The 24,744-nt window shown below is 40.3% G+C and overlaps 1 protein-coding gene across 11 annotated transcripts in view; it reads right to left on the bottom strand.

Annotated features, from left to right (window-relative positions):
* The window catches only part of mcf2la (mcf.2 cell line derived transforming sequence-like a), a 324,509-nt gene that overhangs the window by 145,942 nt on the left and 153,823 nt on the right, over positions 1–24,744 (bottom strand). The window contains exon 1 of one of the 11 annotated variants that reach the window (XM_051926319.1): positions 17,772–17,924. The exons of the other annotated variants lie outside the window; for them this stretch is intronic. Coding sequence (XP_051782279.1) covers positions 17,772–17,868 — 97 coding nt within the window. The 5' untranslated portion in view covers positions 17,869–17,924. Of the gene's footprint in view, positions 1–17,771; positions 17,925–24,744 lie in introns of those variants that run through there. 11 annotated transcript variants of the gene reach the window in all.

Below are 24,744 nucleotides of genomic sequence, written 5' to 3'. Positions count from 1 at the left end.
GGTGTCGAACTCCAGTCCTGGAGGGCCACAATGGCTGCAGGTTTTCATTCTAACCATCTTCTTAATTAGTGACCTGTTTTTGCTGCTAATTAACTTCTTTTGCCTTAGTTTTAATTAACTCGACTCAGACCCCTTAGTTATTTTGTTTTTCCTTAATTAACATTCAAACAATAATGAGACACAAAAAGAGCCGCCAAGTGACCAGCTAACCACATTATTTGATCATAAAGAAAGGTGAAGGTCTCAGTAAGGTTGACCTCTTAGGTCACCAACACATTTTGACGGTATTCTTAGAAAAAACATGAAATCAACCGTTTTGGAAATGTCTGCTGTGGCAGAATGAGAGCAGCAACAAGCCATGGAATTAAATAATGAGTTTAATTAACAGCAAGAATTGGCTTCTCATTAAGGAACTTGTTAGAGCACAGCTGTCGGACTCCGGTCCTTGAGGGCTGCAGTGGCTGCATGTTTTCATTCTAACAATCTTTTTCATTAGTGAGCCGTTTTTACTGCTAATAAATTTCTTTTGCTTTAGTTTTAATTAACTTGACTCAGGCCCCTTAATTGTCTCTTTTTCCTTAATTAGTAGCCAAAAAAAGCCACCATATGACCAGCTCCCTTTATCTATTTGCATGGCATCGAATTTATTTCCTCACAGGTGGCGCAGTGGTAGTGCTGCTGCTTTGCAGTAAGGAGACTGTGGAAGGTTGTGGGTTCGCTTCCCGGTTCCTCCCTGTGTGGATAGCGCTTTGAGTACTGAGAAAAGCGCTATATAAATGTAATGAATTATTATTATTATTTCTGTTTAGGCATCTTTTGAAAGCACAACTTTGTATTGAATATTTTGGAGCTGCTTAGATTCTGGGTGGCACAGTGGCGCAGTGGGTAGTGCTGGTGCCTCACAGTTAGGTGACCTGGGTTCGCTTCCTGGGTCCTCCCTGTGTGGAGTTTGCATGTTCTCCCCGTGTCTGCGTGGGTTTCCTCTCACAGTCCAAAGACATGCAGGTTAGGTGGATTGGCGATTCTAAATTGTCCCTAGTGTTTCCTTGGTGTGTGTGTGAGCCCTGCGGTGGGCTGGCACCCTGCCCAGGGTTTGTTTCCTGCCTTGTGCCCTGTGTTGGCTGGAACTGGCTCCAGCAGACCCCCGTGACCCTGTAGTTAGGATATAGTGGGTTGGATAATGGATGGATGGATGGATTTCTAGTTATGGGGTGTGGTGAAGGAGCACATGTATAGCATGAAAGTTTGTGATATCAATGACCTGAAGGACAGAATACGAACTGTGGTATCATCTATTACTCGCAAAACGTGTGTCCTGGCTTTAAATGGTACTGTTGCTCGTTGGTTTTTGTGTGTTGAACATGATGGCGAACAGGTCGAGACATGCCTTAAATCATATGGAGGATGTTTTGTGAATAAATTGTTTCCGCCATCCAAATTTTAACATAATTTTGACTGACCCTGTATAACTACTTTAACTACTACTACTATTAATTAAACTGTAGAAAAAGTGTAAGAGTGCTACTTTCACAATTTTGAAAGTCAGCTTCGGTCAGCTTGGTCAGTCACATTAAGCCAATGAGATACACAAAGATGTTTCTGCAGCAAAGGGACAAACTAGTCACCTTTATCAGCGGAAAATCCAAGAAATGTATGCTTTAAATTATTTTGGTTTTGACCTTCACTTTTGATGAGGTATCTGATAATTGTTTCCATATTTCTACAGTGTGAAAATTTGGAAGTTGGGCAGCTCGTTCAGCTCATAGGGAATGAGTTAACAGTAAAGTTGTAATTCTATAGTGCCATTAAAGTGAATATCATTCTTTATAAGTACATTACAATTGTTTCCATATTTAACAATGTAAGCACTAGCAGAATATTGAAGTTGATCTGGATCATGCAGGTGGCAAAGGTCTAGGGACAGATATAACACAGGGGTAAATGAATGGAAGGAATTATTAAGAGAAAGACTTAGCAACACATGGCAAGAACAGGAGTTGTACTGAACAGTCAGCTTGGGTCCCGAAGAGGGTGGTCATATTTCACTAACATACTAAAATGCTGGAATTCAATGAGGAAGCAACAAAAGGCTACAACCAAAGTGGAGCACATGATATTATTTATGATAGCTTTCAGAAAACATTTGATAAGGTTCCACATGACAGAAGAAGTGGGAGTTCAGGGTGTTGGGTGTAGAAGGGTGCAGAATTGGCTCAGACACAGGAAGCAGAGGGTGACGATGTGAGGAAACTTATTCAAATTGGTTGACGTTAAGGCCAGGTTTATACTTCACGCGATGCAGCGGATGCTACTGCTACACAAACACAACACATACTTTACGTAAATCTGGAAGATTCCACCAGGTGGCAGAGTGAGATATCATCACGGTGAGAACAGGTTCAGCTTTGCTGTGTTGTGAATTGCTTGAAACATCCATCAAGTTCTGAGGACACCTTGCCACAAAATCTCTGAAAAGGATGGATGTTTAATGATTAAATCCAGCAATCCAGGGATGTGCCCATTCTAGCTAGCATCAGGCATGAGAAAGAAACAAAATCCCTGGATGGGCATTAGCTCATCGTAAGGTGAACACAAACACACACACACAATGACGTCAATTAAGCGTCACCAAATCTCCAGACCTTCATGACTTTGGAAGGAAATGGGAGCCCACTGTGGAAACCCACCAGGAAAACCATGCAAACTCCAGACTGGGAACACCAGAGACACGACTCCCGGCGAGACAGCAGTGCTACCGCTCCGCCACCGTGTCACTCCCATATGTGAAATTATTAACAGTACTCACTATTTAAACAAAGTTAACGATTTATCTGTAAAATGTAACATACATACTTTAATGCATTTCATCATAAAAATGATATCAAGAATAAATCTAAGGATTCTAAATGTGCAGAGAGCTGGAATTTCATAAATTTAATGTGTTCTGTTTGGCGATCTACTGCCACTTGCTGCTGCTGTTAGGTCAGGATTAACAACTGGGTCGGTTTTAACATGACGCTTACGACGTTCTACTTTAATGATAAAGTAAACTATGAGATTAAAGTGGACGTTTCAAGATTAAAGCCGAAATTTCCACTTTATTCACATAATAGACCTTTTTCACTGTGTCCTTAATTTTTTTCTCTATGGCTCAAATATGCCGCCGTACATTCTGATGCTGTTGTGAAGGTGCAAAAATAAAAAAAGACAGCACAGTAGATGGCATGTGAGACCTTTAAAATGTATTGTGTCATTACGATGGGGAATATGCAACGCTTGAATATAAAAGCACCACAAATGCATTTGTATGTCGGCATTTTGCTTCACCACATGAACCATTCATCAAACATCGAAGCACGCACATCGATCCTGTAGGATCCTCAAAGTGGCTTTCTGACACATGTAGACAGTACACAGAAACTCTGACATCACATTCCGACTTTTATCACACTTTTTACCCCCCACTTTTTGCTGGTACTGCAACTCGCGCACGCATCGTGTTAATTTCTGAGTACGTGCTCAGGGGACGCGTCAAATGAACGCTAGGAACGCGTGGCAGCCATGATGCGTGTGCATATGCGTTCTGAGCGTGAAGTATAAACAAGCCCTAACAGTGGTGTCCCTAAGGGTCAGTGCTGGGGCTACTGCTATTTTTAATATATATATACAGTATAAATGATTTTGACAGGACTATAAGTAACAAGCTGGTTAAGTTTGCAGATGATATCAAGCAGGGCAATTAGCAGATGATCTCGAATCCATTGAATCATCACAGAAGGACTTGGACAACATACCGGCTTGGGAAGATTTGTGGCAGATGAAATTTAATGTCAGCAAATGAAAAGTATTACAAGTAGGAAGTAAAAATGTGAGGTTTGAATACACAATGGGAGGTCTGAAACTCGAAAGTCCACTTTATGAGAAGGATTTAGGAGTCACAGTGGACTCAACACTATCATCTGCCAGACAGTATTCAGAAGCCATTAAGAAGTCTACCAGAATGTCAGGTTATATAGCGCCTTGATGTGTGGAGTACAAGTCACAGGAGGTTACACTGAAGCTTTATAACACACTGGTGAGGCCTCATCTGGAGTCCTGTGTGTAGTTTTGGTTGCCAGGCTACAAAAAGGACATAACAGCACTAGTAAATGGTCCAGAGAAGAGCGACTAGGCTGATTCCAGGGATACAGGAAAAAATTAAAAAGCTGAGCCTTTTCAGTTTAAGCAAAAGAAGATTAAGAGGAAACCTGACTGAAGTGTTTAAAATTATGAAGGGAATTAGTCCAGTGGATCGAGACGGTGACTTTAAAATGAGTTCATCAAGAACACGGGGTCACAGTTGGAAACTTGTGAAGGGGAAATTTCACACAAACATTAGGAAGTTTTTCTTCACATAATGAACCACAGACGCATGGAATAAGCGACCAAGTAGTGTGGTAGGCAGTAAGACTTTAGGGACTTTCAAAACTCAACCTGATTTATTATTTAGGAAGAATTAAGTGGATAGGACTGGGAAGCTTTGTTGGGCTGAATGGCCTGTTCTCGTCTAGAATGTTCTGATAACTTACCAGTGAATAGTTAAAAATCCTAACAAATAAGGAGCCATGCTGCCTACATTTCAAATGTAGCACTTGTGAGCAGGGCATTTCATTCTCTCACACTCTCTGTCACCTAAGCCTGGTGGGCTCACTGTCTGTGTTGACAGTTGTACCATGGAGTGTGGCTGAATTTAGAGATTTCCTAAAAGTCTAAAAAAAAAAAAAGTGCAAACATTGAAACTAGCCCTAAACAGAAAGGCATCCAGATCAAGGCTACATGTCCGAACAAAAATCGGACCTAAAATTTTTATTTCAACCTCTGCACCGCACAAAGACAGCAAAACTCACATAAACTCCAGAATAATCAATTATCTACTGTATGTTCTAAACCAGCATAATCCAATCTCAGCATCAACATGAGCAAGGCAGACACCAGGCATCACAGCGACAATATTACTCCTTATGAAACATATCCACAAGCTAATCGTCCTAACAAAGGGCTCCACATGACAGTGCCGCAGTGAAATGACATTCTGCTAGGTAGAAAATGGAAAGGCTACCAAGATGATTATATCTGTCAAGGTAGCACTCAAGAGAAGCTAAACCCACTGTCTACATAAACCCAGACACACATATCAAAGGTAAAATGGGCATGACTAGTTTATATGTCAAAAGGCAGATTGTCTTTTGCGTCGATGCACACTTCGTATAGATGCATGCCAGAACTCTTACTTACAGATATGGAAACCTGAAACTGCACACATGCCTGCAAAGAAATGTGGCCAAACTCATACAAGTTGACAACTCTGACTGTAGATACAGTAATCCCTCGCTATACAGGTGCTGGTTATAAAATTAGAATACCATGACAAAGTTGATTTATTTCAGTAATTCCATTGAAAAAGTGAAACTTGTATATTAGACTCATTCATTACACACAGACTGATGCATTTCAAATGTTTATTTCTTTTAATGTTGATGATTATAACTGACAACTAATGAAAGTCCCAAATTCAGTATCTCGGAAAATTAGAATATCAATTAAGACCAATGCAAAAAAAGGATTTTTAGAAATGTTGGCCAACTGAAAGGTATGAACATGAAAAGTATGAGCATGTACAGCACTCAATATTTAGTTGGGGCTCCTTTGGCCTGGATTACTGCAGCAATGCGGCGTGGCATGGAGTCGATCAGTCTGTGGCACTGCTCAGGTGTTATGAGAGCCCATGTTGCTCTGATAGTGGCCTTCAGCTCTTCTGAATTGTTGGGTCTGACGTATTGCATCTTCCTCTTCACAATACCCCATAGATTTTCTATGGGGTTAAGGTCAGGCGAGTTTGCTGGCCAATCAAGAACAGGGATACCATGGTCCTTAAACCAGGTACTGGTAGCTTTGGCACTGTGTGCAGGTGCCAGGTCCTGTTGGAAAATGAAATCTGCATCTCCATAAAGTTCGTCAGCAGCAGGAACCATGAAGTGCTCTAAAACTTCCTGGTAGACGGCCGCGTTGACCTTGGACCTCAGAAAACACAATGGACCAACACCAGCAGATGACATGGCACCCCAAACCATCACTGACTGTGGAAATTTAACACTGGACCTCACGCAACGTGGATTCTGTGCCTCTCCTCTCTTCCTCCAGACTCTGGGACCTTGATTTCCAAAGGAAATGCAAAATTTACTTTCATCAGAGAACATCACTTTGGACCACTCAGCAGAAGTCCAAAGGCGAGACGCTTCTGACGCTGTCTCTTGTTCAAGAGTGGCTTGACACAAGGAATGCGACAGCTGAAACCCATGTCTTGCATACGTCTGTGCGTGGTGGTTCTTGAAGCACTGACTCCAGCTGCAGTCCACTCTTTGTGAATCTCCCCCACATTTTTGAATGGGTTTTGTTTCACAATCCTCTCCAGGGTGCGGTTATCCCTATTGCTTGTACACTTTTTTCTACCACATCTTGTCCTTCCCTTCGCCTCTCTATTAATGTGCTTGGACACAGAGCTCTGTGAACAGCCAGCCTCTTTAGCAATGACCTTTTGTGTCTTGCCCTCCTTGTGCAAGGTGTCAATGGTCGTCTTTTGGACAACTGTCAAGTCAGCAGTCTTCCCCATGATTGTGTAGCCTACAGAACTGGACTGAGGGCCATTTAAAGGCTTTTGCAGGTGTTTTGAGTTAATTAGCTGATTAGAGTGTGGCACCAGGTGTCTTCAATATTGAACCTTTTCACAATATTGTAATTTTCTGAGATAACTAATGAAAGTCCCAAATTCAGTGTCAGTTATAATCATCAACATTAAAAGAAATAAACAATTGAAATACACCAGTCTGTGTGTAATGAATGAATCTAATATACAAGTTTCACTTTTTGAATGGAATTACTGAAATAAATCAACTTTGTCATGATATTCTAATTTTATGACCAGCACCTGTATTGTGCTTCGACTTTCGCGGCTTCACTCTATCGTGGATTTTATATGTAAGCATATCTAAATATATAACGCAGATTTTTCGCTGCTTCGTGGATTTCTGCGGACAATGGGTCTTTTAATTTCTGGTACATGCTTCCTCAGTTGGTTTGCCCAGTTGATTTCATACAAGGGACGCTATTGGCGGATGGCTGAGAAGCTACCAAATCAGAGCACGCAGTAAAGTTCTTGTGTGCTGATTGGCTCAGCGACGGAGCGCCGAATTTGATTCTGCTAAGTTAACCAGGAAGTCTTGTCTCGCTCATTCAGCATCAACATGTTTCGCTATGTAAAGAGTTAACTTTTGTGCTCTTTTGTGTTTATCTTTGTGCATAGTCAAGCCCTTCATTATGGCTCCAAAATGATCTGCTCCTGCTACTGCTTCAGGGGCCGTGCCCAAGCACCAACGAAAGATGCTAACGATTGCCGAAAAGGTAAAAGTTTTGGATATGTTGAAGGAAGGGAACAGCTACACCATTGTAGGACGCCATTACGGCATCAATGAGTCCACAATTTTTTTTATTTATAAAGGAGGAAAAGAATATAAGATCTACGGGAACATGTGTCCTTTAACCAGGGTGCAAAACGAGTTGTAAGTGGACGTAATAAGGCGGTAGTCTGGATGAAATCTGCATTAGGGATTTGGATTGAAGACTAATAGTATGATATCCTATATGGTGTTCCACAAGGCTCTATCCTGGGTCCGCTGCTCTTCTCAATCTACATGCTTCCGTTAGGTCAGATTATCTAGGTACATAACGTGAGCTACCACAGCTATGCTGATGACACACAGCTGTATTTATCAATAGCACCTGATGACCCCGAATCTCTTGATTTGCTAACACAATGTCTAACCTGTATCTCAGAATGGATGAATAGTAACTTTCTCAAATTAAATAAAGAGAAAACCGAAATCTTAGTTATTGGCAATAATGGATACAATGAGGCTATTAGAAATAAACTGGATGCTTTAGGATTAAAAGTCAAAACGGAGGTAAAAAGCTTAGGGGTAACCATTGACTGTAATCTGAATTTTAAATCACATATTAATCAGATCACTAGGACAGCATTTTTTCACTTAAGAAACATAGCAAAAGTTAGACCTCTTATATCATCGAAAGATGCAGAGAAATTAGTTCACGTATTTGTTTTCAGTCGGCTAGATTACTGTAACGCACTCCTCTCAGGAATACCCAAAAAAGACATAAATCGTTTGCAACTAGTGCAGAATGCAGCTGCTAGAATCCTTACCAGGAAAAGAAAATCCGAACACATTTCTCCAGTTTTGATGTCACTACACTGGTTACCTGTGTCATTCAGAATTGACTTTAAAATTCTGCTTATGGTTTATAAAGCCTTAAATAATCTCGCTCCATCTTATATATCGGAATGTCTGACACCTTATATTCCAAATCGTAACCTCAGATCCTCAACTGAGTGTCTCCTTAGAATTCCAAGAGCAAAACTTAAAAGAAGTGGTGAGGTGGCCTTCTGCTGTTATGCACCTAAAATCTGGAATAGCCTGCCAGTAGGAATTCGCCAGGCTAATACAGTGGACCACTTTAAAAAACTGCTGAAAACACATTACTTTAACATGGCCTTCTCATAACTTCACTGTAATTTAATCCTTATACTCTGTATATCCAATTCATTATAATAACTATTCATTCAAAATCTGTACTAACCCCTATTCTCTCTTCTGTTTCCTTTTCCGGTGTCCTTTTGGTGGTGGCTTGCGCCACCACCATCTACCCACAGCTCCATGATGTTCCAACAATGATGGATGGATTAAAAGCCAGAAGTCTGTATGATCATCAGCATCAAGTGACTCCGTGAGAACCCTAACTACAAAGAGGACTATTTCATTTATGTTAGGTAGAATGCCCAGAGGGGACTGGGTGGTCTCGTGGCCTGGAACCCCTACAGATTTTATTTTTTCTCTAGCTTTCTTGATTTTTTTTTTGTTTTTTCTGTCCCCCCTGGCCATCGGACCTTACTCCTTTTCTATGTTAACTAATGTTGTCTTATTTTAATTTCTTATTTTGTCTTTTATTTTTCTTTTCTTCATTATGTAAAGCACTTTGAGCTACTTTTTGTATGAAAATGTGCTATAGAAATAAATGTTGTTGTTGTTGCTGCCGGAAGGAGAACAATGGCGGTGCTACACAGTCGGCTGAAGAGGCTCCTTTAGAAGAGCTGTAACGCTCTCCTTTGTTGTGCAGTAAAATTAAACTCATTGTTATCGGACAAGTCATTGTGTCATCGTTGGTGAGCAACCATAATTAATTTTCTACGTACAGTACTTAGCACATGTACATACGTTTAGTGTCACTGTACACACATTTTACTGTATACAATTTTTCTTGCATTGTATGTATGTATTTATTGCTGGTGGCCTGTCTATTGTAATGGCTGTAACATATGTGATATCGGAGACGCTCGATATCTTTAAAATAATATTTAGGTTTTACTGTACAGTAAATAAACAGTGTGTTTACATACATAATTTAAACGAATATTACCTAATATCTTAAGAGAATACAAAGGGTTTATGCTGTATAACTGTGCGGGAAATGTTTATAAGAGTGTAGGAGAGTTTATGAGGGCTTAAAACATATAAAAATAACCATATAAACATATGCTTTTTACTTCGCGGATTTTCACCTTTTGCGGTGGGTTCTGGATCCGCGATCGAGGAGGGATCACTGTACTTGAAATGAAAGGATGGATAACAGTAATTTTCTAACCCACTTATTCCTGAACCAGGGTCACGAGGTGCGCTGGAGACCCAGTGTTGTGCATGAATGAGTTCAAAAGAGCGCCTTCATTGAACAAGCTCATTTTACTAAGAACGCTGAACTTAACGTAACGTATTTGCAAGTGAAGAACTTGAACATGAAGAATCTGGTTTAGGTCCAGATTAAACATTTTGCCTTACCCTGTAATGTAGGGGTGGAGCTGAATCCAAATACGATATTCAGATAAGCACAAATACTGGATTTATACAAATATTTATTTTGTACGAATGTTTTGCCATTTATTTGTATTTGGAAAAAAATAAACTAAAATCAAATAGGCACTGTCTGTGTCTGCCTGCTTGTGCTTAAGCTAAACCCCACTGACACGAGCATGCGGTGAAGCACCACTTTCGCTTTTAGGAAAACATTGTACTTCGCAAGGCCACCTGATATTGTTCCCTGTTGGACATGCAATATGTGACATGAATTTTGACCGGCAGCATAACAAATTAGTTCACCTACACGCTGGCTCCACAGTCACCATTTGTGTCACACAGTTGGAAATAGAGCGGTAATTTATATGGATACTTACATCTATTTAATTTCTTTTTTGACCAGGAGGAAATTAGCATATATGGTTATATGTGTTTGTTGCTGGGTATAACTCAATAAAGTGTATTTAAATAAAAAAGTCTTCATAATTATTGTATTTTATTCAAGAACACTGTAATAGCCTAATATAAGGCATGCAAAATTGAAAAAAGTCAACTCATGGGTCATTTATTCTTACTCCTTCAAAAATACAAAATGAACTGAACATGAACTAACTCAAAATTGAAATGGTGAACTATGTGAACTGAACTTTGAGAGAGTTCTTGTGAGGTGTGAATTTGCACAACACTGTGGAGACCATCCCAGCTAGCATAAGGCACAAGGCTGGAACAATTCCCTGGACAGGGTGCCAGTCTATTACAGGGCAAAAACACACACACATACCAGGGCCAAATTAGTGTTGCCAATTCACCTAACCCGCATGTCTTTGGACTGTGGGAGGAAACCCATTCAGACACGGGGAGAACATGCAAAGTCCATGCAGGGAGGACCTATGACGCGTATCCTGTTTGTCTTACTGCATGGCAGCAGTTACCACTGAACCACCGTGCCGCCTGTTGTCAAATATACTGTATCTAAATTAATTTGTTTGGTTATTCTTTGAGTCTTTGGCAGGCTGACCCACTAGTCATTGTTGCTGCTGCTCGACAGCTCCCAAGACCCCACATTGAATTCCAACTTTATTACTCTGTGGGGTTTGCCCATCCTCATTGTAATCAAGTTTTATTATAGACATTTTGGTATCACCTTTGTTTTTTAAAGCCATGTATGTTAGGTTGCTTGCCAACTTTAACCCTGTCTTGTAAGGACTGGTGATTGAGGGTGTAGACGTGAATGTGTCCTGTAACAGATCGGCATTCTACCATATGTCCAATATGCCAGGATGGCCTTTAATTCTTCATGGTGTTTATATAGCAGGTTGTGAAAACTGATGTACATTGTGAATGGTAATTTAATTCTTCCTTGCAGGTCTCCCACAGACTAGTGACAGCAGTATCACACAAACAACAGAGAAAAATAGAAAATTAATACACTTTCCTACATTCAATGCCGAGCATGGTGAAGGTGGCACAGAACAATTCTGCTGTGTTTCAGTTAGGGTCTCCCTCAACCCCAGCTGGGGTTCAAATGTTGCTTCTGTCTGTTTTTAGGTAAACTGCAGATTATTTTATTTCTTTATGTATGAGTATCTTCTGTTATATTTCTTGTGTTTTGTGGGTGGTCCCCCCTACCAATTCACCATAAGGGACTGCCCAATGCCCTATAAAGGCTGAGGAAAACCCCCAGACCCCTGTGGTTCATTGAATGCACCCTTGGTGGTGGTTGTGGTGAGTTCTCCTGTGTATATTGCTTTTTTATTATTTCTGTGATTCCTGGACTTTTGACCTTTTTTGCTCAATTTCATTGAACATTTTCTGTATGGTGTATTGGGACTTGCCTCTGCCTTGCCTATTTTGAAGGCCTTGTCTTCTGTGCCTTTCTGCTCCTCTGAGCTGATTTTTGTTAAACAGGACTTTCTGTTAAAATAAATCCTTTTATTAGATTCTTTGTTGCCCTCTTTGTTACTAGCTAGAGTTTGATGGTTGTCTCCATTCAGTGGGCATTTCTGTGGATTTTTTTGGGTACTCTGTGTGCTTGGGACCTTGTTAGTTCATAACAAATATCCAGCTGCCCTCTGTTTAGTACATAAAGGGTAATACATGCTGTCTTAGAAAGGCAAACAGTACTATTAATGACCTCAGCCATCCTACACAGTCAATTTCTCACTCCTTTCTTTTGGTAAACAGCAGAGGACCATTGTGGCTTGCACCAGTGGATTCTGGGGCAGTGTCTATGCAAAAGTCATAAGGACCAGTCATATAAATAAATATAACAAAACACTGTGTTGGGTGTATATATATATACACACACATACACTGTATATATAAAAAATTTTGGCTCAAGACGTGATCATCTCGGGGAGACACTTTGACGTCCCGCGAGACTACTTGCACATCACGCCCTACTTACAAACAATTTCATGGAGACACTTTAATGTCCTGGGAGACAAGGAAGTGAGACAAAAGGACAGCACGACATGCGGAACACGCAGTGTGGTAGCAGCAGCTGACTCGTCCACATCTCCTTAGCGTGTTCAGCCCCCCCCCCCCCTTCACAACACGAGCAGCAGAGATGCGAAGTTGCAAGCGTGAAGCGTGACCCCGGAGAGAGGGGTTGGGCGGTGGGTGAGCGAAGCGAGTAAGGGGCAAAGCCCCCTAGTCTATTATAATAAAAAATCCTGCAACGAGAAAAGACTTTTTGGAAGATTTTTTCAAGTCCCGTGAGATGAAACTTTGGCCATAAGATGTTTTCAAGCCCTGCCCTCCTCTCAACCATAGAAAACCATGCACATGGCCCTCTCATTCGTGTAAATGCTTTTGACAGACACAGTTCCTGCTCTCTCAGCTCTTATAAATTTTAATGTTTTCCTCACTTTAAGTTCCCAATTAAAGAAGACGTATTATGTCCAAGTCTTACTGACGAATTTCATCACGAAGGGATATCAACAGAAAAAATGAGTACACGGGCAATCCTAGCACCAAGAAACGATGAAGTCAAACAAATTAACGCCAAAAATGACGATCGGCTACACGGCAAATTGGTGAAATGTGTATCAATAGACTACGCTGAAACAATTGGTGCTGATGGTATGGAAGATGAAAACATCAACTTACAATACCATGAAGAATATCTACAACCATTAACCAGTCTTCCACCACACAAATTACTGTAGAAAGAAGGATGTATCCAAGAAAGGTAATGTAGTACATCTTCCGCGGATAACATTAGACAACAAAGGAGATCTTGATTCACCTTTCTTATTAAAACGTTAAATATTTCCTGTTAGAATAGCTTTTACAAAGACAATTTACAAATCTTAGAGCCAAACATTCAAAAAAGTCATTTTATTTAACAGAGAAAAAGAAACGAAATTCAATCACAGACAGTTATACGTGGCGTTGTCATGATGAAAGTCCAAACACAGAAACACAATTCAATGCGATATTGATGAAAATATAATTCAAAAAATTGTTTTTACTTAAGTTTTACAGTACACGTGTAAGTTTAAAAAGTTTTTGCATGTAAATTTCAAAGCTAAACAGAACAAAATCGTATTACGCAATGAAGAACTCTAACGCGACATGAAGCATAATTTACATTCAAATTATTATGCTTTAATATTTTTTAATATGGTTAATTACTCGCTGAAATGTAATGTAGGTAGCAAATTGTACATCTGCATCCCCATATGTGAGCAGCAGAACCACAGAATCTAGCGCATATTCCAAGCACGGGGGTTGGCGAGTGAAGCGTGAGTTGTAGTGCTGCTGCTTTGCAATAAGGAGACCTGGGCTCACGTCCTGGGTGTTCCCACTGTGTCCCTCTGAGTGCTTTCGTTTCCTTCCACAATGCAAAGACATACAGGTAAAGTGAACTGGCATTGATAAATTGTCCTGTGTGTGTGTGCTCACCCTACAATGAGGTGGTGGTTCTGTCCAAGTGTTGTTCATGCCTTGTGCCTGATGATTTCTGGGTTCCTGCCCTGGACAGTAGGGTTATAAAAACGGATGGATCAGTATATAAGCTACCAGGGTGTTATTCATAGATAGATAGATAGATAGATAGATAGATAGATAGATAGATAGATAGATAGATAGATAGATAGATACTTTATTAATATCAGCATCATAGGCCCCTGGGCAAAGTAGTGCACTGAGGCCCTTGTTTTGATAGCAAAACAGAAACATAAATAGGCATCACAAACATTGTGGGCCCCTATGCTCCTGGGGCCCCCAGCCAGTGGTTACACGTTAAGACGTTCCTGTATATTACCAGTCAAAAGTATGGACACACCCAGAAATGTTAATGTTTTTGACAGAAATTCATAATCTTTTTAATTAAGATTCTATTACAATGATTCGAAAATATAGGTAAGACATTACTAGTGTGTGTATATAATGGCTATTACTGATAGAAATGATTGATTGTTAATTTATTATTCACATAGGACTGCAAGGCCTCATTTTCAGTAGCCATTCCTTCAGTGTCCTAATGGTCCTTTAGCTCATCCTTAATTATTCACGTTTACATTCTAATTGGGTATTAGGGTATCCTTTGTAACCAATTAGAACCACTGAAACCTGTCATTTTGCTTACCTGGTTTGCAAGGTTCCGACGTTCCTAAAGTGCAGTTCTGGGTTCAAATTTACCAAAATGAAAAGCTTTTTTGAGAAATATGTCAGTCTATTGTTTTGCTGTTTTTTTGCAGAATGAAGGTAATTCCATGTGACAGATTACCAAGAAACTAAAGATTTCATACAAAGGTGTTTATGACTATTTGAAAAAAAAAAAAGGCCAAACTGGACCTAACAAAAACAGAAAAAGAAGGGGAAGGCCCATATGCCAACTTCATAAGACGCTAAAGACATCACGAGTGTGTATCGTGAGCAACAAATGGCTTACAATTCCTCAGTTGGCTTCCACCTTAAATACACATCAAGTACCAGTGTTGTCCACAACAGAGGAAAGATGACTGTAGGACACTGACCATCATATGCTATCCAGTCATCTTCTGCCCAATGCCTGCGTTCTTTTGCCCGTTTTAATCTTTTCGCTTTGTTTGCCAGTTCCAGATATGGCTTATTCTTTGAAAGTCTGCCTCTGAGGCCGGCATCCTGAGGTTTTGTTTTCTCTGTCATATGTAAATAATACATTTCAAAAATTACCCATTTCAAGAAGTAATAGCCATTAGCAAGACTTTTAATGTCTTGGCTGTATTTGTAAAACAATTTAAATGGTATCTTGATGGAACAAAGGTGTCAATTTTAAACAAACACATGAAAACATCTGTGTGTGTCCAGACTTTTGACTGGTACAGTGTATATACTAACACACATATACATACACATATAAACTTATGGTTAATATTGTCACATGTACAGAATATAGTGAAATTCTTACTTAAATGTGCAAATCAACATCCCCACACTCTAGCATCGTTGACTAGTTTACATATATACATAGTGTACACAGGCCAGCATGGTGATGTAGTGGCAGTGCTGATGCCTCACAATAAGGAGACTTGGATTAGCATCCTGGGTCTTCCCTGCGTGTATTTTGCATGTGTACTCCGTTTCTGAGTAGGCTTCCTCCTACATTTCAAAAACATGCGGGTTAGGTGGTTTGGCGATGTTAAATTCACCCCAGTGTGTGGATTTGTGTGTTTTTATGAGCTCACCCTGTGATGAAGTGGCAGCCTGTGCAGGACTTGTTCCTGCCTTGTACCCTATGCTAGCTGGGGTAGGCTCCAGAAGCCCCTGAGACCCTGTTCAGGATTAAGCCGGTTTGAAAATGACTGAGTTATGACACAGTATGTACTGTACAGTACATATAAGCATATGTCCATATACTGTACAGATAGATAGATAGATAGATAGATAGATAGATAGATAGATAGATAGATAGATAGATAGATAGATAGATATCTTTATTTATAATACACTACCGTGGTTGTTCGTTTGTCTGTCCAGGATTTTAAATCACTTGTAGCTCCCAAACCATTTGAACTATTGACCTGACGTTTGGTACACATATACTACATGATGTCTACTATCTGCTTTGGGTGATGATTGACCTCCAAGGTTATTCCTCTTTTTATTTTTATTTTATTTTATTGTAGAATCAACTCATGGCAGCGGACAATGGGGTGGCCATGCGGCACATGCTTATGGGCGCTGTTCTCATCCCTACCACCTTCGACGTCACTTCCCCTACCTCTTCATATCTTAAATCATTCTTGAGGCAGATTGAAGACTTAAGTGGCAACTTAAGTGAAAATTTAAAGAAAACGTACTAAGTAATTGCAACACAAACACTGACTTAATCAGTTTTAACGTGAAAAGATGCTGACGAAAGAAGAGAAGAAGCGGGCCACTAGGGTGGAGAAGAGAAGAGCTGCTCAGGAAGCAGCAAGCGCATCAACCTCTGAGCAAACGAATGATAAACGTACAGAGAAAGAGGATGAAGACTAGGAATACTCCAGTCAAGTGGATTCACTGCACATTATGGTTCAGTGCGCCGTTACTGGTGTGCGTGCGTGCGTGTGTGTGTGTATATAAAGTATATATATAGTCAGTCATTTTCTAACCCGCTCAGTTCTGAACAGAGTTTTTTTTTTGGGGTTTGGGGGTGTGTGCTACAGCCTACCCCAGCTAGCATAGGGCACAAGACTGGTACAAACCCTGGACAGTGCACCAGTCCATCAAAGGGTGAACACACACACCCGCATCCACTTGGGCCAAATTTAGCACCTGTAATACATCTAACCTACATGTCTTTATATATATAAATAAATAAATAAAATGTGTGGGCACAGTATATGCATTCTATGTATACTGTACTTTCTTGTGTGGGCATGCAAGCGTGTCTGTATCCATACTGTATTATTGTGAGTATTCTGAGGGGCCATGCCATGCATGTAGGAATTTCTCCATCCTATGTCACACTAAGTACCAAGTACACAAGACAATAAACCTTAAATTTGATCTAAACCTGAGGAGTGGCTGTTAAGTAACCTCACAACCTGTGGATAAAAACTGTCACTCAGTCTACAGCACTTACTGTGATCATGTCCCTGTGATTTGTCATAAATCTGTTCATTTTGTCACTTGTTCGTCCAGTTCAGAGGCTTGGGTAACCAGTGTCTAGCCAAGCACCAGTGGGTGCAAAGAATGAACAAACCCAATAAAGTCAGTCTTAGGGAGCATGTACAAAGACACATCAGCATTTTCTCAATTTGACTGAGTTACCAGTCAAGCTAACACACCTTAAAAGCTGCAGCTTTTGGGGAAATAAGAAACACAGACACACAAGGAGTACTCACAGACAACAACCAGGCAGGATATGAACCCAAAACCTGGCAGTTATGGGTGTTTGGGAAATATTATTTTTAAAATACTGTATATACATTTATTTACTAAACGGAAATTAAGAATGATGCATTCTGTGACCCTCAAAGAGTACTAAGGACATTCCTCAATTATTTCCTTATGTCCTAACATCACATGAACATGGTGGCTATACAGTACATGGGCAGCACTTGTACTTCATACTGTAAGGCTAAATGGATCGCGATTAATTCTGATCAGTTCAAACGAGCTGTATTGGCAGGGAAAGTTTAAATCGGTAAAATAAAAAGAAGCGCTACACGCGCAACTAAGTAACAGATCATTAGATTTTTAAAAAGGTAAAACAGGTCTTTGGAGTGAAGGCAGTGAAGCGAGTTGAAAGGACAGCGCCTCCGATACACAGCACCCGAGACAAAAACACAGAACGGAGCGTCCACACCCCCACGACACACACACACACACAGATCCCACCTGTCGCCTTCTTCAGGTGAAGCCACGAGCGACTGATGTCGTTGCAGAGCGCTGCCACCCGATTGAGGGTCATGCCGGTGCGGGCCTGCAGCTGCATCCGCTCCGCCGCTTGTCGCTCTTTTCGGCCGCACTCCCTTTTGTTTGAAGTCGCTCGCTCTCGCGCTCTCTCTCTTTCTGGCTATCAGGTGACCGCCCCCCCTCCGTGCCTCCCTCCCTCTCTCCTCCTCCACATCATCCCCTCCACCCCACACGCCGAAGTTAGCTTGGAGATACGGCTGCTGTCAGTCAATCCGCGGAGACACGGGGGCCTCCGCAGGCTTAGGCCATTCTCTTGCAGCGTGTTCGGTAACCAAGGAGACCAAGAGCTAGTATCTAGGCAACTCAAGGTGGGGGTAGCTGGGGGGGGGGGGAATTCTCCTATTATTAATGTTTCACTGTAAAGGACACGGCGGCGACACCTCCTTAAATAATCACTCAAAAACGAAATTCAAAACACACAGGACACAATGACAGGAGCTCTCTGTGATGTCATCCACCACATGCGACATCTTGTTGTGACGCCTGACCAGTCAGTCTGTGGTTTCATCAGCTTCACTCTGTCTATGAATTAAAACCTCTGGCCACAACTGCTAAACGTGGGACATTTCTGAAGGCTGACGGTGGGGGTCTTAGTGTTTTTTGTTTTTAATGTAGTAGTGTTCAGGGATTACAGAATGCAGGTAAATGAACTAGAGGGTCTGGCTGACCTCAATGCTGGCTCAGTCAAGTCCTTTTAATTTATGGAGCACATTTAAAACACAGAAGTAAACCAAAGTACTCCACAGTTTCTATAAAATCTCCTCTCTACAGTATATATAAAATCCTAAGCTTAAAAGTGCTTTTGTGCAACGATTTTATGTGACGTTTTTTTGTCACGCTTTAAATCGGTCATATTTTAAAACCTACATACTGTATATATGTTTGGTATCATTCTTTTCAGATTTTATCGAACTTTTATGTGACGTTGTTAGATTTTCATATTCTTATTCCGTTTTTAAATTCTAAACTAAAATATCAAGAAAGTCGTGGTTTATAAGAATGTCAGTTAAAACGAATGGATCCTTTATTTAGTCTCTTATAAATACTCATCGAGTATAGTGGACCTCAATTTAACGGGAATACTCCAATCGGTAAGAGAGTAAATATTTTATTATTTCATAATTTTTACTCCATTAAATAATAATTAGTTTTTCTTTTACATATTTATAGAATTTCATGATTTTGACTCCAATAAATAATTTTTCTTTTGTACATTTACAGATTTTGCTAATATTCTGGCCGCAACTGGGCATTGGGTGCCAAAGGCGCCGGGGGGCTTGCCCCCTAATACACCAATAAATATATAGATCAGAGGTTCTCAGTGTCAGTCCTGGGGGCCCACTCTGGCTGCAGGTTTTTGTTCCAACCAGCTTCTATTTTTAATTGGACTCCTGGGCTAATTAAGTGAACTGTTTTTTGTCAGATTCTGTGTTTTGGGAAAAATGTAGAAATTAGAAAACTAAGTTTGGTATATTAAAATGTGCCAAGCAGTTATATTGGAATAATGTATTTTGTTTTCTTTTTAACAATATTTTCTTCTTAATTTTCATTCTATTTTTTGCAGAGTGTTCTAATTGTTTAATTAATTCATTATTTTTTAATTAGTGGGTCTAACGCTGAAGTAGTTGCAGCCTTTGATTATTCATTGTTGTTTACCTGGCTGTCTGCTGCTCTGCTGGGTGTCATTATTAAGATACAACAAAGGGAGCAAACTGCACAGAGAAGGGGCAAAATATAATGAAATCAAGAAAAGGGAGTGAAGCATTTAAATCTATAGCAAAAATGGAAATATTCCTAAATGTCTTATTAATGTAAAAATCATGCTGTGGTGCTTTCTTAATGTAGAATAAGACAAAAAAAAAAGACCGACTTTGAGAACCCCTGATATAGATACAATAAAGAGAAGTCAAACAAAATGACACCTTTTATTGGCTAACTAAAAGATTACAATATGCAAGCTTTCGTGGCAACCCAGGCCCCTTCTTCAGGTGAGATGTAATACAGTGACTGGAGCTCCCTGTGTTTATATACACACTAGGACAAGTAACAAAATTGGTAAATCTTTTAGTGAGACATCTTAAATGTAAGCAATTAATAGACCCCTTCAGGCTAAGGTTCATTTAACAAGAGAGAAGAACAACGTATGGTCAAGATCTTTGGATAATACGTACACCAAAATATACACTCACCGGCCACTTTATTAGGTACACCTTACTAGTACTGGGTTGGACCCCCTTTTGCCTTCAGAACTGCCATAATTCTTCATGGCGTAGATTCAACAAGGTGCTGGAAACATTCCTCACGGATTGTGGTCCATATTGACATGATAGCATCACACAGTTGCTGCTGATTTGTCGGCTACAAATCCATGATGTGAATTTCCCATTCCACCACATCCCAAAGGTGCTCTCTTGGATTGACATCTGGTGACTATGGAGGCCATTAGAGTCCAGTGAACTCATCGTTATGTTGAAGAAACCAGATGAGATGATTTGAGCTTTTTGAAATGCCACGTTATCCTGCTGGAAGTAGCCACCAGAAGATGGGGTCACCACAATCATAAAGGGATGAACATGGTCAGCAACAATACTCAAGTAGGCTGTGGCATTTAAGCGATGCTCAGTTAGTACGAAGGGGCCCAAAGTGTGCCAAGAAGATATCTGCCACACCATTACACCACCACCACCATCCTGAACCATTGATACAATGCAGGATGGATCCATGCTTTCAAGTTGTTGACCCTACCATCCAAATGTTGCAGCAGAAATTGAGACTCATCAGACCAGGCCAAGTTTTTCCAATCTTCTATTGTCCAGTTTTGGTGAGCCTGTGCGAATTTTAGCCTGTTGTTAGCTGACAGGAGTGGCACCCGCTGTGCTCTCCTGCTGCGGTAGCCCATGTGCTTCAAGGTTTGACATGTTGTGTGTTCAGAGCTGCTCTTCTGCACACCTCGGTTGTAATGAGTGATTATTTCATCATGATCATACATTTTATTTATATGGTGCCTTTCCAATGCTCAGTTTGAGTATCTGAGTTACTGTTGTCTTTCTATCAGCTCAGACCAGTCTGGCCATTCTCTTCTAACCTCTGGCATCAACAAGGCATTTTCGCCCAGAGAACTGCCACTCACTGATATTTTCCCATTTTCAGACCATTATTTGTTAACCCTAGAGATGGTTGTGTATGAAAATCCCAGTAGATCAGCAGTTTGTGAGATACTCAGACCAGCACGTCTGGCACTAACAATCATGCCACGTTCAAAGTCACGTCAGTCCTCTTTCTTCCCCATTCTGATGCTCAGTTTGAACTTCAGCAGGTCGTCTTGACAAGGTCTACAGGCTGAAATGCATTGAGGTGCTGCCACGTGATTGGCTGATTAGATATTTGTGTTAACAACAAGCAGTTGAACAGGTGTACCTAATAAAGTGGCTGGAAAGTGTATAAATAAATTAAAAAAAACAGTACTCTGAAGGAAGTTTAAAAAGCTAAGATTTACAGACAGTCACCAAAGTTGGTGCTGACCTCATACAGAAGGGTAGACTATTCCAAAGCTTAGGGGCAACTACTGCAAAGGCACAGCCCCCTCTGAGCTTAAGTCAAGGCACAACCAGTAACTTCTGTGTGCGCAGGAGAGTAGGGGTGTAAGAGGTCAATAAGATAAGAAGGACTACACCATTCAAAGGCTTAAAAACAAACAACAACAATTTAAACTCAGTCCTGTGGCGAACAGGAAGCCAGTGGAGAGAAGCGAAAATTGGTGTGATGAGGTTTTGTTTTCGTGGGCCTGTTAGATGCCTGGCCACGGCGTTCTGCACCAGTTGAGGATGAACAAGAAATGATGGATTAACTCCAGTGTATAATGCGTTGCAAGAGTCAAGCCAAGAAGAGACAAAAGCATGAATTAGTTTTTGAAATTCATCTGCAGAAAGAAAAGATTTGACTTTAGCCAGCAGCCTGAGCTGACAGGAACAGGCTTTAAGAATGGAGCTCACTTGTTTATCAAATTGGAGGAGATTATCAAAAATCACACAAGAGAGTTTTTGTAAAAGTTTCACAGTCGGTCATCAAAGGGCCAAGATTACCTTCAGGAGCACAAGTAAGATCAGAAGGTCCAAAACACACAATCATTGTTATTTAAACTAAGAAAATTTAGTGACATCCATATTTTAATGTATTTCTGACGTTCAAATAAAGGTTTAAGAAAAATTGTTTTGCTCTTTTTTAGTGCAAGATATATCTGTGTATTGTCTGCGTAGCAATGAAAAGAAATATTTTTTTAGAAATGGATTCTAAGGGCTACATGTAGAATGAAAAAAGACTAGGTCTAAGACTAGACCCTTTAGGGAGCCCACAGGCGAGAGGGGCCGAGGAAGGGGAAAAGGAAGAGCTGACTGAAAACCATCTGAGCCATTCCAAAGCGGTTCCTTGGACCACCACACTGCTCAAGATGGACGATAAGGATGTCCTAATCAACTGTATCAGATGCTGCAGTTCAGTATCTGCCATGGGATGTCTCACCGTCCTTTACATCAGCAATTAGAACTCTGAGAAACTCTGCCAAAGTTTGAGTTTGTGCTGTAACATGTGTTGTTATACATATAACAACAACAATTTACTTCGTGTGGCCCAAAATCACACACAAAATGTCTCAAAGGGCTTTAACATGCCCTGCTTTTTGACTAGTCTAAGAAGACATAGATAGAGGAAAAAAAATAATGGAATGGAAAGGCCATTCAGAGAGAGAGAGAGAGAGACCCCTTTCTAGGTAGGTTGGGTGTGCAATGTAACATAACACTGTCCGACCAGATGACCCACCTCAATCTTTACAGTGTCAAGGTGAGCTAAGAGCCACAAAATATTCTATTAATAAAAGAGTCTGAATTAGCATAAGCTGCCATAATTCGGTGTGGTCAGAAGGATTATTGATGATTTGATCCATGAGGGAGAAGTACATAATAAACAATGATAGATAGATAAGGCACTATATGATAGATAGATACAGTAATCCCTCCTCGATCGCGGGGGTTGCGTTCCAGAACCCCCCGCGAAAGGTGAAAATCCGCAAAGTAAAAACCGTATGCTCATATGGTTATTTTTATATATTTTAAGCCCTTATAAACTCACCCACACTCTTATAAACATTTCCCGCACAATTATACAGCATAAACCCTTTGTATTCTCTTAGATATTAGGTAAGATTCATTGAAATTATGTATGTAAACACACTGTTTATATACAGTAAAACCTAAATATTATTTTAAAGATATCGAGTGTCTCCAATATCCCATATGTTACAGCCATTATGACAGGCAGGCCACCAGCAATAAATACGTACAATGCAAGAAAAATTGTATACTGTACAGTAAAATGTGTGTGCAGTGAAACTAAACTATGTACATGTAATAAGTACTGTACATAGAAAATTAATTATGTTACTTACCAACAATGACACTGCGACTTGTCCGATAACGATGAGTTTAATTTTACTGCACAACAAAGGAGAGCGTTACAGCTCTTCTTCAGGCGACTGTGTAGCACTGCAGTTGTTCTTCTGGCAGTCTTCAATCCAGATCCCTAAAGCAGATTCCATCCGGACTATCACCTTATTACATCCACTTACAACTCGTTTTGCGACCTGGTTAAAGGACACGGCGGCCATAGATCTTATATTCTTTTCCTCCTTTTTAAATAAAAAAGAATCGTGGACTCATTGATTCCGTAATGACGTCCTGCAGCGATGTAGCTGTTCCCTTCCTTCAACATATCCAAAACTTTTACCTTTTCGGAAATCGTTAGCATCTTCCATTGGCGCTTAGGCACGGCCCCTGAAGCAGTAGCAGGAACACGTTGATGCTGAATGAGCGAGACGAGACTTCCTGGTTAACGCAGCAGAACTGAATTCTGTGCTCCGTCGCTGAGCCAATCAGCACACAGGAACTTAACTGCATGCTCTGATTGGGTAGCTTCTCAGCCATCCGCCAATAGTGTCCTTTGTATGAAATCAACTGGGCAAACCAACTGAGGAAGCATGTACCAGAAGTAAAAAGACCCATTGTCCGCAGAATCCCGCGAAGCAGCGAAAAATCCGCGATATATATTTAAATATGCTTACATATAAATTCCGCGATAGAGTGAAGCTGCGAAAGTCGAAGCGTGATATAGCGAGGGATTACTGTATATAGTTCCTTTCCTATCTATCTATCTATTATATAGTGCTTTTCATATCTATCTAATGGATATATAGAGAGATAGATAGATATGAAAGACACTATATAACAGACAGACAGACAGACAGACAGACAGATAGATAGATAGATAGATAGATAGGAAAGGCACTATATATCTATCATATATAGTGCCTTTCCTATCTATCTATCTATCTATCTATCTGTCATATAGTGCCTTTCCTATCTATCTATCTGTCATATAGTGCCTTTCCTATCTATCTATTATATAGTGCCTTTCATATCTAATAGATAGATAGATAGATAGATAGATAGATAGATAGATAGATAGATAGATAGATAGATAGATAGATAGATAGATAGATGCCAAGAGAACTTACAGTGTTATAATGGCCAGATTTACACAAAAACTCCAAACAATACACTTAAGTCTAATAAAACTAATAATGAATGTGTATGTAATCTATTTTCAAACGTAAAACACTATAGGATATGTTGTAAAGCTTGATGGCGGTTGGTAAAAAAAGACCCTCAAAAGGGCCCTATGGAGTACCATATTAGAGGAAGCCTCACACTGAGGGCGCTTTACAGGCTGACTTAGGGGTTTCAGCATACGTGCTGGTGTTGAGGTGTTGTTTAGGCTTAGCCAAGTAAATGCATCACCACAAGTACACAGATGAGCACATACACAAGAGAACATTTCATTGCAG

This window comes from Erpetoichthys calabaricus, chromosome 4 (assembly GCF_900747795.2).
Source record: "Erpetoichthys calabaricus chromosome 4, fErpCal1.3, whole genome shotgun sequence".
In the NCBI taxonomy this organism is placed as follows: Eukaryota; Metazoa; Chordata; class Cladistia; order Polypteriformes; family Polypteridae; genus Erpetoichthys; species Erpetoichthys calabaricus.
This window is presented reverse-complemented; position numbering and strand designations above follow the sequence as displayed.